At 43.6% G+C, this 13,852-nt stretch overlaps 1 protein-coding gene across 1 annotated transcript; it reads right to left on the bottom strand.

Moving 5' to 3' along the window:
• Positions 1 to 3,574: 3,574 nt before the first annotated feature.
• On the bottom strand, positions 3,575 to 4,501 carry LOC140076122 (olfactory receptor 5V1-like). The gene has a single exon (XM_072122628.1). It carries the CDS (start codon positions 4,499 to 4,501, stop codon positions 3,575 to 3,577), a length of 927 nt encoding a protein of 308 aa, XP_071978729.1.
• Between the last annotated feature and the right edge of the window lie 9,351 nt (positions 4,502 to 13,852).

Genomic DNA, 13,852 nt, shown 5'->3' with positions numbered 1-13,852 from the left:
GGAGCACACAGTAACACATCAGTAAAGGAGCACACAGTGACACACCAGTAACGGAGTACACAGTAATACACCAGTAACGGAGCACACAGTAACACACCAGTAAAGGAGCACAAAGTGACACACCAATAACGGAGCACACATTAATATACAAGTAACGGAGCACACAGTAACACACCAGTAATGGAGCACACATTATCACACCAGTAATGGAACACACATTAATAAACCAGTAATGGAGCACACAGTAACACACCAGTAATGGAGCAAACAGTAACACACCAGTAATGGAGCACACAGTAACACACCAGTAACGGAGCACACAGTAAAATACCAGTAACACAGCACACAGTAACCCACCTGTATCAGAGCACACAGTAACAAACCAGGAACACAGCACACAGTAACACACTAGTAACTGAGCACACAGTAATAAACCAGAACGGAGCTCATAGTAACACACTAGTAATGGAGCACACAGTAGTATATCAGCAACGGAGCACACAGTAACACACCCTTAACTAAGCACACAGTAACACACTAGTAATACAGCACACAGTAACACACCAGTAACGGAGTACACAGTAACAAACCAGTAACAATGCACACAGTGACACACCAGTAGCAGAGCACACAGTAACACACCAGTAACGGAGCACACAGGAACACATCAGTAACGGAGCACACAGTAACAGACCAGTAACAGAGCACACAGTAACACTACAGTAATGGAGCACACAGTAACATATTAGGAACAGAGCACCCAATAACAGACCAGCAATGGAGCACACGGTAACACACCAGTTAAAGAGCACACAGTAACACACCAGTAATGCAGCACACAGTAACAAACAAGTAACAGAGCACACAGTGGCAAACTAGTATCGGAACACACAGTAACATGCCAGCAATGAAGCACACAGTACAATAACAGTAACAGAGCACGCAGAACATACCAGTAATGGAGCACACAGTAACATACCAGTAAGGAAGCACACATTAACCTACCAGTAACAGAGCACCCAGTAACGCACCAGTAACAGAACACACAGTAACATACCAGCAATGGAGCACACAGTAACACACCAGTTATGGAGCACACAGTAACACACCAGTAATGGAGCACACAGTAACACACCAGTAACGGAGCACACAGTAACATACCAGTAATGGAGCACACAGTAACATACCAGTAATGGAGCACACAGTAACATACCAGTAACAGAGCACACATTAATATACCAGTAACGGAGCACCCAGTAGCACACCAGTAACGGAGCACACAGTAACATACCAGTAATGGAGCACACAGTAACATACCAGTAGTGGAGCACACAGTAACATACCAGTAATGGAGCACACAATAACATAGCAGTAACGGAGCACACAGCAGGTACATTACAGGCTATAACATGCCAGGGTAGGGGGGGTCTAAGCTCTGCTTATATCTTGTAGTACGTGACACCATGTGGTTCTTCCCCAGACAGAAGTCTCCCTGCAGTCCTCATTACACTCCCTGACACTGAGATTCATTGTATTATTTATTAGTTTATCATTTCCCTTTTATATATTTTAATAAAATTTAGGAATTTACATTAAACATTTTGAAACTCTTTGCTTTATCTCTTCCTGGCCTTTCCATAGGTCTGGCCACATGTAGTTCTCCGATAAGGGATCTCTATAATAAGGGCCTAAGAAACGGAGCTTAATTTTAGTCAGTTTATTCCAATAATTTAGGAGGATATGAATGGATCTGGCGTGTCTGGGTCCTGACCTCTTGGCGATGCCGGTGCAACACTAGGGGACCAGAATTGAAATATACAGCAGGTCCAGGCTGGTGGAGAATTCAGTGTTTGGCTCGGGTTATAGTAGTTTTGGCAGAACATCCCTGCCCTGGCTCGTCACCACATACTTTGTGAAGGAATCGTGACTTTTCATGCCTTACAGTACATGAGATATCTGCCCCTCAAGTTTTCTTTGTCATTTTTTAACCCCAGTTTTTGCATTTTCTCTCTTGTCGCATAATGTTGGTGTATTGTAGATCATTTAGATTCAGAACATTAGGGCTTGTTTTTTTGTGTGGGACAGTTTCTAGATTTCATGGCCCCATATTTGGGTGAATGTAACTTTTTCATGAAAATGTTTTACCATTAATGCAGAGGAAAAATAGCAATTCTGTTATTGGCTTTTTACATGCTAAATTTTGTTGTAGCATAAATAACAATAGGGCACATTTATTTACCAGGTCCCTGCGCGATCCCCGATCCGGACTGTCCGATGAGGATGAACTCTGCCGCGATTCATGAAGATCGTTCGCCCGATATCCTGCATGTGTCGCTTCACCGCTCAGGTCCGCCGGAGTTCACCTTCTTCTTCCTGAAGCATGTAAGTGCTTGGTTTGCGACACAATTTTGAAGTTAAATCCTACGGTTTGTCCGAATCCGTTGGATCGTCCGACGGCCCACCCCCCGATTTGTGTCGCATGAAAGCCGGCGTGATTGCACCAAAATCCGATCGCGTGCGCCAAAAACCCCTTTTAAATCCCTGTCCCAGCACCGCAAAATGTAAATTGTCGGGATGTCCGACGAAAGTGCGGTCCACGGGGCCCTTAGTGAATGAGCTTCAATATGTCCATGTTGATACAATTGCAGAGATGCCCTAAATAATTTTTTTTTTTTCATTTGGGAAGCCTTTCATACTTAAATCACTTGTTACACAAAGGAAAATGTGTTCCTTTCCAAGACCCATATAATATTTCTTTTTTGTGATGTAACCATGTGGGGGTCTTGTTTTTTGCAGAATTAGATGTTGTTTTTATTGGTACCATTTTTTTTTTTTGCTATATTTAGATTTTTATTTAGGTGGCTGCATAAAAATTGCAAAACTTGTATTGTCTTTTAGGATTTTTCTTTTACTTTATTCAATGTATGTGTCAAAAAGGCAGTTACAGTTAGGGGTTAGGGTTACAGGGTTAGGGTTGCAGTTAGTAGTTTAAGCAGCCTTAATGGGATCTCCTTCCAATCCAAACTGTTAGATCAGGTGCCCATTTGTTACAGGACAGTCAAGCTTCTGCTTGATTAGCTATAAAAATAAATCTTCTCCAAAGTCATGGGAAAATGATCATATTTTGAGTTAAGTCACTTATAAAGCTGAAGACACCCTTATCTTCAGTTCTATAGCTCTTAAATTCAAGCTTTTGGTGTCATGTTTGAGAATCTCACCTTTCAGATGACTTTAGGCTTGATGTGGTCTGAAGGATTTCTACCTGTACTTTGACAGCAAAGGCATGTTTCCAGGAGCAATGGATCTACATAAAGGGACATCTAAAGTAAAGTAATGTCCCTTTAGGCTATAAAGTCACTCATCGTAATCAAAATATAACTATTCTCTGTACATTTTTGCATTACTTTAGAGGAAATTTTTTTTTATAGAAAATGGGTGAAATTCCACCTAGGAAAGCAAATTCTATAATGGACATTTATCCCCTACCTGGAAGGGCTTGTCATTGAGTGGGATAAAATCTAATGACAGAGTCCTTTTCTTCTTCATATGAGTTATGTTGTTGTTCACTGATATTTCATGAGATCTTCATTAGCTTCTTACAAGCAGTGATGATTTCTTTGTTGCGTAGACTATAAATGATCGGATTGATTGTGGGAACAATTATCACATAAAACACTGAAAGGATCTGCTTCAGGAGCTCCGTGTGCCCTGAAAAGGGCATCAGATACACCACGGAACCTACAGAGTAATAAATGGCCATAACAGTGAGATGGGACAAGCAGGTGGAGAGGGTCTTCCTCCTTCCTTCTTTTGACTTCATGTGGAGAATAACACGGAATATACATACGTATGACATAAAGTTGCATAAAAATGGCAAAAATCCAAGCAGCACCAACTCTACATAGACAATAAGGGTGAACTCCCGAGAGCCGCCATGAATACTAACAACTTTATTAAAGGACAATGTTAAGAGTGATCTTAGGAGTAAGGAAGAATTTAGGAAGGCACAGATCCAGATGATGACTACAGTCAGGAGACATTTGTTTCTTTGAAACATTTGGTGATAAGAAAATGGATGACAAATGGCAACGTATCGGTCAAACCCCATCACAAATAGCAGAAGAACCTCTGCACTGGCACATAACATATAACAGTCCATCTGGGAGAAGCATTGGGTGACAGATAACAGGTCATCCCCAGATAGTAATATGTAGAGGAGATTAGGTATAGTAACTGTGGTGTAGCAGATGTCTATGGAGGACAAGTTACAGAAGAAGACATACATAGGAGAGTGTAGATGGGCATTAAGACAAATCCCCACAATAACAACCAAATTCAGAAAGATTCCTGTGAAATATAAAGTGGAAAAAGCCCAGAGATTCAGCAGCTTCTCTTTGTTTCTTGAGGAGAACGGCAGAATGTGAAATGAAATGTACATGGGGTCGTCCATGAGATATCGACAAGGAAATTCTGCAAGAAAGGAAAAATTCTGAGGATCCATCGTTTTTTCCCAATGTGATTGTCCTTCCCTCAAGTGTGACCCACAGTTCAAATAAATAAAAGAATCTCAAAAGATCCATTGAGTTTTCCCAAAATGTATTTGAGTTCTGCTCCATAGGGGGGTCTTCAGTTGGAGGTAAGGGATAATCCGGATGCCATAACGTCACTTTATTACATTTTGAGGAATAAAATCATCTACAGCCTCTTACATTCTTATATTCATAATTATATAAATCTAAACATAACAAAAGTCTGTCACCCCTCGTGTCGTGTAATGTAAACGGATCCTTTAAATTGGCCTTATATATAGATCAAACTGAATAAAAAATAATGACATCCCAAAAGGAAATTTCCCAGTGGCTCCGATTACATCAGTTACTCTACAATAACAAGGACCTGTTTTTTTAGTGTTATTTTTAAAATATTTCAGATTGGTGTGGGCCCCAGAACAGGGACTTGCATCCATCAAGTGTTTATGACATCCTGAGGCAATGCCATTGTCCAGATTCAAGGGTAGTGGACCCACTGGACCCCCACAGATGAAGATGTAAGCTGACACCTGGAAACAGAGTCTAAGTGGTACCTGGTTTTCACCAAAATCCCACTGCAAAGCAGGATGGACTTGCTGCAGTGTGTTACCACCAGGTCGCGACTTTGTCTGTGGTGGCCACTAAGATCAGGAGGTACAGAGTCTTGAGGCAAAATCATGGTTGGAGGACAGACAGAAGGTCAGTGCAGGCAACGGATAAGCGATATCAGGAACAGAACTGGGTTGACAACGGGAAATCAGTCTAAACACATGGCATAGAAGCACAAAGATCCAGCAGGGAACACAGGAAGGAGCTGGCTTTTAAACAGGGATGGTGGCTGGTCAGTGCCAAATATTGGCCACTGGCCCTTTAAATCTCAGAACACCGGTGCACGAGCCATTGGAGATGACGTCGCATTGGAGCGAGGCGACCATCGTACAGTCCAAGATGGTAGTCAATGCAGGGGCGGAGAGATACGTCTTTCTTGGCCACAAAGAAGAAACCAGCACCTGCAGGGGAAGAAGACTTGATGTAGGCTGACATTGATACGGTTTCAGGTACAGACAGGTGCAGACAGTGGGTACACCCAACTGCGTGGGGGAGATCTGCCCGGCAGATGGTCAAAAGGACAGTTGTAGGGACGGTGAGGTTGCAGAGTCTCTGCTTGCTTCTCCGAGCAGACATCAGCAAAGTCCGTATAAGAAGCTGGGAGACCCATCAGAGCCTTGGTGGACAACGGAGAAGGCACAGGATGAAGTGCCACTAGACAGCAAGACTGGCATTTTGGTCCAATGAAAAACTTCCCTAGTCTGTCAATTGAGCACAGGTGCGTGGCGCTGCAGCCACAAAAGACTCAGAAGAACAGAAGATGTAGATCAGGGTTGGCACAATAGATATAGAGATTCTCCTGTCTTTGTCTAGAGTGCTCTTAGAGTGTTAGCTGGGTTTTATCCACCTACATAGGTTCTTCAGTAACAGACATAGAGGACGGCAGAGAGGGCCTTTGGATGACTGCAGCCAAACAGGGTAGCCGTCGGACTCTGGCTTGCATTAGTTCTGCTTGCAGTTCCTCCAAGCGTTCAGAGCGGGGGATGTCAATCCGGGTAGCCAGAGAGATCAGGGCGCTCAGGGAAGTCAGCAGATCCCGTGCTGACAGGTTGCCTCTGATCAGACCAGACAGTCATTTTTTAAACGTGCCAACCAAAGCTGCTTCATTCCAGGAGAGCTCGGAAGCGTAGTCAACAACTGAAGAGTCCCATTGGCGCAAGTTCAACAGGGCGATCACCGCAGATCAAGCCCGGGATGGTTCCTTGAGTATGGAGTGGAATTCTGTGAGGAATGCGGTGATATTGGCCAAGACCGTGTCGTTCCTGTCCCAATATTGGCCGTGACCGGGTCATTCCTGTCCAAGAGGGGTGTAGCCCATGCCAGGGCCATCCCGGAAAGGAGCCTGATGAAGAAGGCCACCTTAGACTGTTCTGTGATCAACTGCATTGGCATTAGTTCAATGTGCAAGGAGCACTGGGTAATAAAGCCCCCGCAGAATTGTGGTCGGGGACAGGCAGGAGGTCGAGAGAGGCAGCACTGGTTCAATGTCAGAGGCAGAGCAGGAGGTCAGGGAAGGCAGCAGAGAAGTGATATCAAGAACAGAACCGGGGTCACAAGGGGAAATCAGTTTTATTGCAGGAGATATGGGACATACCTTTATGGGACAAGGCATAGAAGCACAAAGATACAGCAAGGGGACACGGGAAGGGGCTGGGATTTAAACAGAGAAGGCGCCATTTATCAGAGCGAGGAGACTGATTGGTGGAAAAAAATGCAATAAGCTACATAAATTTCAATGTCTTACATGCCTCAAAGTGTGATAATGGCTTAGTGGTACTGTATATATAGAAATAAAACCAGGTCAAAAAATAAAATAACACTTACACTATATAAAAGTATTTATGACATATGATCTAAGTAAGTCTCATTTATTATTTGAATTCTACCAAGTTTCTATTATTAAATTCTACCAAGTTTATTCTTCCCGCAGTCCTCCTGGAATGTGAGACGGTGGAATATTAGGATCAATTCTCAAATCTGTTTTTAACTGAAAAAACATCCTCATATTCATTAGAGAAGTTGGTTTATTTAAAGTTACGGATTCCTGCAGAAAATCATCACTGGGAGACGTCTCTAGTTGTTCTTTTATACACAAACAGGAATATAATTACATTCTATAATTTCTGGCATAATATTACCGCCGGCAGGATAAGCTTTTCCTCCCTCAGATAAGAATTAAATTGAATGAATCACATTTTGCAGTTTGAAAAAAATATTTTCTAAACATAATAATAATTAAACTAAGATGCATAAAACTTACCGAAATTGTCATTTTATTGGATTAAAGCGATTTTCATAAAATACTGTTTGTAATATTCTGAAAATGTTATGTTTTGTATTAAAGTTCCTGATAACATGTGTTTTTTTTTTTAAACTTACCATTAAAAACATTTTAAGACACTTCAATCCATTCCAAATCTTTGAAGCTGCTGGAGTGATGTGAAGAGCTCTCTACAGAATCCAGAAAATGTACTTAGTTACTTTAAAAAAAAACAATCTTCATGGGGTTAGTAATATTATTTTTTATTTTATATTTTCATATGCAGAAAAAAGAAGACACAACAAGTATAAAACGCATATACTGTACATAGGAAATGAAAAATAATAATAATAATAATAATAAGGGTAAACTAGTAGCACGTAGAAGGTGATAGACCACTGTCCTCACCCAACTAATCATCTGAACTATCGCTTATCGTTACACAATGGGGCTCATTTACTAAGAGTCCATGGAACACATTTCTGTCGGGTTTCCTGAATTTTTCCGATTTGCCCCGAATTGCACAGGGGTTTTTGGTGCATGCGATCTGATTTTGGCGCATTGGCGCTGGCTTTCATGTGACACAAATCGAGGGGCATGGCCGTCGGACAACCCGACTGATTCGGACAGACCCCGGAATTTAAAATTCAAATTGTGTCGCAAGCCATGCACTCACATACACCGGGAAGAAGAAAGTGAACTCCGGAGGACCTCAGTGGCGGAAGCGACACATGCAGGAAATTGGACGCACGATCTTAGTGAATCGCGGCAGCTCCGAATACTCGTCAGACAACGCACCTCGGGGATCGTGATGTGATGGGTAAGTAAATGTGCCCCAATATATTCCTGGTCAATCTCCAGATGTCATTAGTATGACAATATGCTTCAGACTGTCTAAACATGATCCAGTGATGCCATAAAGAATGAAAATTATCATAAGAACCTGAGGCGGAAGATATGCACATAATGGGGCACATTTACTTACCCGGTCCCTGCGCAACCCCCGATCCGGAATGTCCGACGATAATGAACTCTTTAGGAGGGGCCGTAACTTTAGAGACAAGGTAGTCCACAGTCACTTTGTAAGACCTAAATCTGACCAGACTTGGCTTACTCAGATCCGCAAAGGCTGTTACCGCTGCAGTGGAGGTATTGCCTGCAAAGTAGTTAAGACCTGCAAGAGGTTCATGAGTAATACTACAGGACTTACATATGACATCAACCATTTCATTAATTGTAAATCCCTAGGGGTGATTTATCTATCCACCTGCAAATGCGGTAAAAAGTACATCGGAAAGACCTTCCGCGAGTTCCGCCGCAGGGTTGGAGAACACCTAGGGGACATTAAACACAACAGAGACAAACTACTGGCTAGACACATCCACGAGGAACACTGTGGCAACTTGACAGGTCTATCCTTTATCGGCATTGAACTGCAGAAAGAGGGGGAGACTGGGACCGCCTTCTCAGACAAAAGGAAACACGATGGATTTTCAGACTCAAGACTGAATCCCAACTAGGTCTCAACGAACAGTTGAGTTTCGCATGTTTCCTTTAAATAACCCCCCTTCCTCATAATTTTATGTCAATTCAATTCTTGGCATTAGAATTTTCTTACATTGTTCCTTTCAGACACCAACCTCAGTACCTGCCACTCACACTGGAGTTCCTCTCACAACCACTGAGACAAATATGCCACAAATCCCTACTCTTTTTATTTATTAGTACCCATCGTGTGTTATTGCACTCACTTTGGATCACTATCACATTGCGGAGGTGTCCTACCTTCACCCCGCACCATTATCCTATTATGTGCCCGTACTATTGTTGAACTGTTACCTTTTGCCTACGACTCCTCCCTGCTGCCACCCGGCTCCGCCTATCTAGTGGGCAGCTGTTCACTTCTTGGTGAGTACCCGGTCGGCAGTGCACACGCGCCGTGCGCATGCGCATAAACATCGGCATTCCGCACTCGCATTGGCACTCGCTAGCTGGCGTGTACCTGTCGCGTGCGCCTGCACCACCCACTGAGGCGGCCTCTTCTGGAACCTCACTAATAGGCTGACACCCATGGGCGGTGTTGTTGGGGGCGGGGGCCAGGCACACCTCCTCATTACGGCACGCCCTTTTTTTTTTTTTTTTTTTTTTTTTTTAAGTTTTAAAAATTTTTTATTGAGAAATCGACAATACATGTCATATAAACATATAAATCAGAAAATCGGGGCTCGCAGGCACCGAATCTGCGAAATTAACAATTGTCTTATTACTATAAACAGGATTGGAGGGGGTGGGGAGAGAGGGGGGGGGGAAGGTTTGGGGTAGTAGGTGTGTAAAGGGAAGAGGTTACAGACATCTGGTTGACCATTGCACATTTTATCCTATCATCTGAAAGTCATATAATATATTTAGATGTTAGACAGTGTAAGTATAGTCAATTGTCATCTATGAACACAGTATGAGCAAATTCTGTTATGTTTCTTAGAGAGAGCTAGGAGATCACCGGCAAAAACAGTTGGTAAACTTGAGCAGACTCTAATAGCTTTAGGTAACTTGGCTCCTAAACAGGGACCCTGGGGACCATATCTTTATGAATGTGTCATGTTTCCTATCAGACCAACTGGTGAGCTCCTCCAATCTACTCATTTGATCCACTTTATTAATCCATTCTGGGATCGTGGGAGGGGTCTTACTCAGCCAGTGCAGTGGGATGAGCAATTTAGCTGCTTGTACTAAGGATGTGACTAGATTTTTCCTCGAGGGAGTCCAAGTTTTGTTAGGAAGCCATAGAAGCACACTTGCTGGGGTAAGTTGGATGGACTGGGAAGTAATCTGATTTATTACTCTGGAGATATCCTTCCAGAATTTTTGAATGCCAGGACACGTCCAGAATATATGTGAGTGCGTGCCACTTGCTGCATTGCATCTCCAACATCTGTCATGCATGGTTAGTCCCATCTGGTTGAGGGTCTTAGGGGTTCTGTACCACCTGGTTAATAATTTATAAGAATTTTCTTGGACTCTTACGCATCCAGAAAAACCATGTGAGTTTCTATGGATTTTGGAAATTTCAACATCGTTGAAGATGACTCCTAACTCTCTCTCCCAATTGCCTATGTAGTCGGGCTTTTGTACTCCTAAGGTGTCTTCCATTAATTTGTTGTAAATAGAGATGAGCGAGTATACTCGTCCGAGCTTGATGCTCGTTCGAGTATTAAGGTACTCGAAACGGCTCGTTGCTCGGACGAATATTTCCCCTGCTCGAGATCGAGCATTTAATTAAAAAAACACAGTGAAGAACAATGAAGAATAGAATAAAAACAGTGAACACAGTGAACACAGGATCATTTAAGTGAAAAACACAGTGAAAAACACAGTGAAGAATAGATTACAGATGTTCGGCACATCTGCTTACTTGTCGGGAGATACGCGCGGAACGGTGCGAAGAAAATAGCATGTGAAGAACAATATATATGTGTGAAGAACACATTGCAGAACACGGTGAGCAGGACAGAGACAACGAGGAGCAGCACAGAGACACCGGGGAGCAGCACAGAGACACCGGGGAGCAGCACGGAGACATGGGGCAGCGGCAGCACGAAGACATGGGGCAGCGGCAGCACGGAGACATCAGGCAGCGGCAGCATGGAGACATCAGGCAGCGGCACGGAGCGGCACGGAGACATCGGGGCACGGAGACATCGGGGAGCGGCGGGGAGCCGCACGGAGACATTGTTGCACGGAGACATCGGGGAGCGGCACGGAGACATCGGGGCACGGAGACATCGGGGCACGGAGACATCAGGGCACGGAGACAGCGGGGCACGGAGACAGCGGGGCACGGAGACATCGGGGCACGGAGACAGCGGGGCACGGAGACATCGGGGCACGGAGACAGCGGGGCACGGAGACATCGGGGAGCGGCGGGGAGCCGCACGGAGACATCATTGCACGGAGACATCGGGGAGCGGCACGGAGACATCGGGGCACGGAGACAGCGGGGCACGGAGACAGCGGGGCACGGAGACAGCGGGGCACGGAGACATCGGGGCACGGAGACAGCGGGGCACAGAGACAGCGGGGCACGGAGACAGCGGGGCACGGAGACAGCGTATCTCCCGACAAGTAAGCAGATGTGCCGAACATCTGCAATCTATTCTTCACTGTGTTTTTCACTTAAATGATCCTATTCTTCACTGTTCTTCACATCTGCTAACTTGTCGGGAGATAATATACGCGCGGAACAGTGAAGAATAGATTGCAGATGTTTGCATACATCTGCTAACTTATCAGAAGACATTCTTTTTCAATTAATTAACACATTTTATTCCCGAACCATGGTCCCTTTGAAAAATGCTCGAGTCTCCCATTGACTTCAATGGGGCTCGTTATTCGAGACGAGCACTCGAGCATCTGGAAAAGTTCGTCTCGAATAACGAGCACTCGAGCATTTTAGTGCTCGCTCATCTCTAGTTGTAAATTTTTGAAATCAGGCCTTTAGGTTTCTGCCTTTTACACATTAATTCCTCTAACCATGTGTGGGGTCTAGTTCTTGGATTACTAGCAACTATTTGCCTTGTGAAGCTTTGTATTTCAATTTTATGCAAAAAATGCATATTAGGGAATAGAACTTCTAAGTAATTAGATAAGGTGTCCGGTTGGGCTAATTTATTAAGTATTTCTGAGGCCGGTATGGATTCTAGTCTGGACCATAATCCTAAGTTTTGTCTGTTTGTGGGCTTTACAAAGTACGGAAGTAACCGTGCTGGCATAACTGGGGATGGGGTAGGGAAGAGTGAACTGTAGAGCTGGACTACTTCCAGGGTGCCTTTTGTTAGTAAATTGTCAGGTTTATTACACTTGCCCTTTATCAGCCCCCAAGTCCAGGCTAGTTGTTCATCTGTTATGTTCGCCGATTCTATATCTACACCCATCTGCCGTCCCATAGGGGAGTTAAGATGTATCCATCTTTTCAGGTGGATTGCTCTATAATACATTAATGGATCTGGGAGGCCCATTCCCCCTTTGTTTCTATGCTGGGTAAGGCGAGCATAATTTATTCTGGCTCTTCTGTTCTGCCACAGAAATCTACGAAATGTATTTTGCACTTGTTGAAAGAAGTTTTTTGGGACATGCAAAGGTAGCATTTGCATTAAATAAAGTAATTTGGGCATTATATATGCTTTTAATATGTTTTTTCTTCCTATCCAGGACACAAAAGGGATTTTTAGTGAGTTTAAGAACTGGTCAATATTTTTCAGTAATGACTTATAATTGGCGTCGTACAGTTTAAACGGATCTCTGGTCATGTATACACCTAGGTATTTTATTTGGTTGGGCTGCCAGACGAATGGGAAGCTTTTCTGTAGTTCCTTTACTAATGCACTGTCAGCTGTTATGTTCAGAGCCTTTGTGAAATTAATTTTAAAGTTAGACAAGGAGCCAAATTCCTCTATAAGTGTCATTATGTTAGGGAAGGCCTCCTTCGGGTTAGTGATAAGAAGCAAAAGATCATCCGCAAACGCGGCGTTTAGATGAGTTGTGTTACCCACTTGGAGACCTTTTATATGTGGATGTTCTCTAAAAGCTTGCAATAGTGTTTCCATGATGAGGACAAATAGAGATGGGGATAGGGGACAGCCTTGTCTTGTGCCGTTCCTAATTAGGAAGGGGTTCGAGAGGTAGTTATTTACTCTTACTCTAGCACTAGGCTTAGAATATAAAGTCATAATTGATTTTACAAATTCAGGAGGGAAGCCAAATTTACTCAGAGTGGAAATCATGAAATCCCAATTTATTCTATCAAACGCCTTCTCGGCATCTGTACCGAGAAGAACTAAAGGAATTTTGTGTTTTTTGGCATGAAAGATGGCATGAACCACTCTTGTTGAATTTTGGTTTCCTTCCCTCGAAGGTACAAAACCTGCTTGTTCTTGGTTAAGTAATTGTGGTAACGCTCTATTCAGCCTTAGTGAGAGTATTTTGGCCCATATTTTTGCTTCCACGTTTATTAGTGAAATTGGGCGATAGCTACTGCATAGCTCTGGTTTCTTCCCTTCTTTAGGGATAACTGTAATTGTGGCTTCTAGCGCTTGTGGAGGTAAAGGGTTACCTAAGCGTAAGGCTTCACACCATGATGTTATATGCGGCAAAAGGGTGGTGGCAAATTTACGATAGTATGCTGTCGGAAGGCCGTCAGGACCTGGGGCTTTGTGTAGCGGTAGGGACATGAGAACTTCTTCTACCTCTTTCTGTGTAATTGGTTGCGTTAATTCTTCTTTTTCCGCTTGTGATAGGGATGGCAAGGTAAGCTTATTTAAAAAAGCGTTTATGTAGAGATGAGCGAACATACTCGTCCGAGCTTGATGCTCGTTCGAGCATTAGCGTACTCGAAACTGCTCGTTGCTCGGACGAATACTTCGCCCGCTCGAGAAAATGGCAGCTCCCGCCGTTTTGC

Source organism: Engystomops pustulosus, chromosome 8 (assembly GCF_040894005.1).
Source record: "Engystomops pustulosus chromosome 8, aEngPut4.maternal, whole genome shotgun sequence".
NCBI classification, from domain to species: domain Eukaryota; kingdom Metazoa; phylum Chordata; class Amphibia; order Anura; family Leptodactylidae; genus Engystomops; species Engystomops pustulosus.
Note: the sequence above shows the minus strand (reverse complement) of the source record. Positions and strands in the feature narration are given on the sequence as shown.

What these genes read in the sequence shown, in the direction of transcription:
- LOC140076122 (XM_072122628.1), bottom strand. Translation starts at nt 4,501, where the DNA reads ATGGATCCTCAGAATTTTTCCTTTCTTGCAGAATTTCCTTGTCGATAT.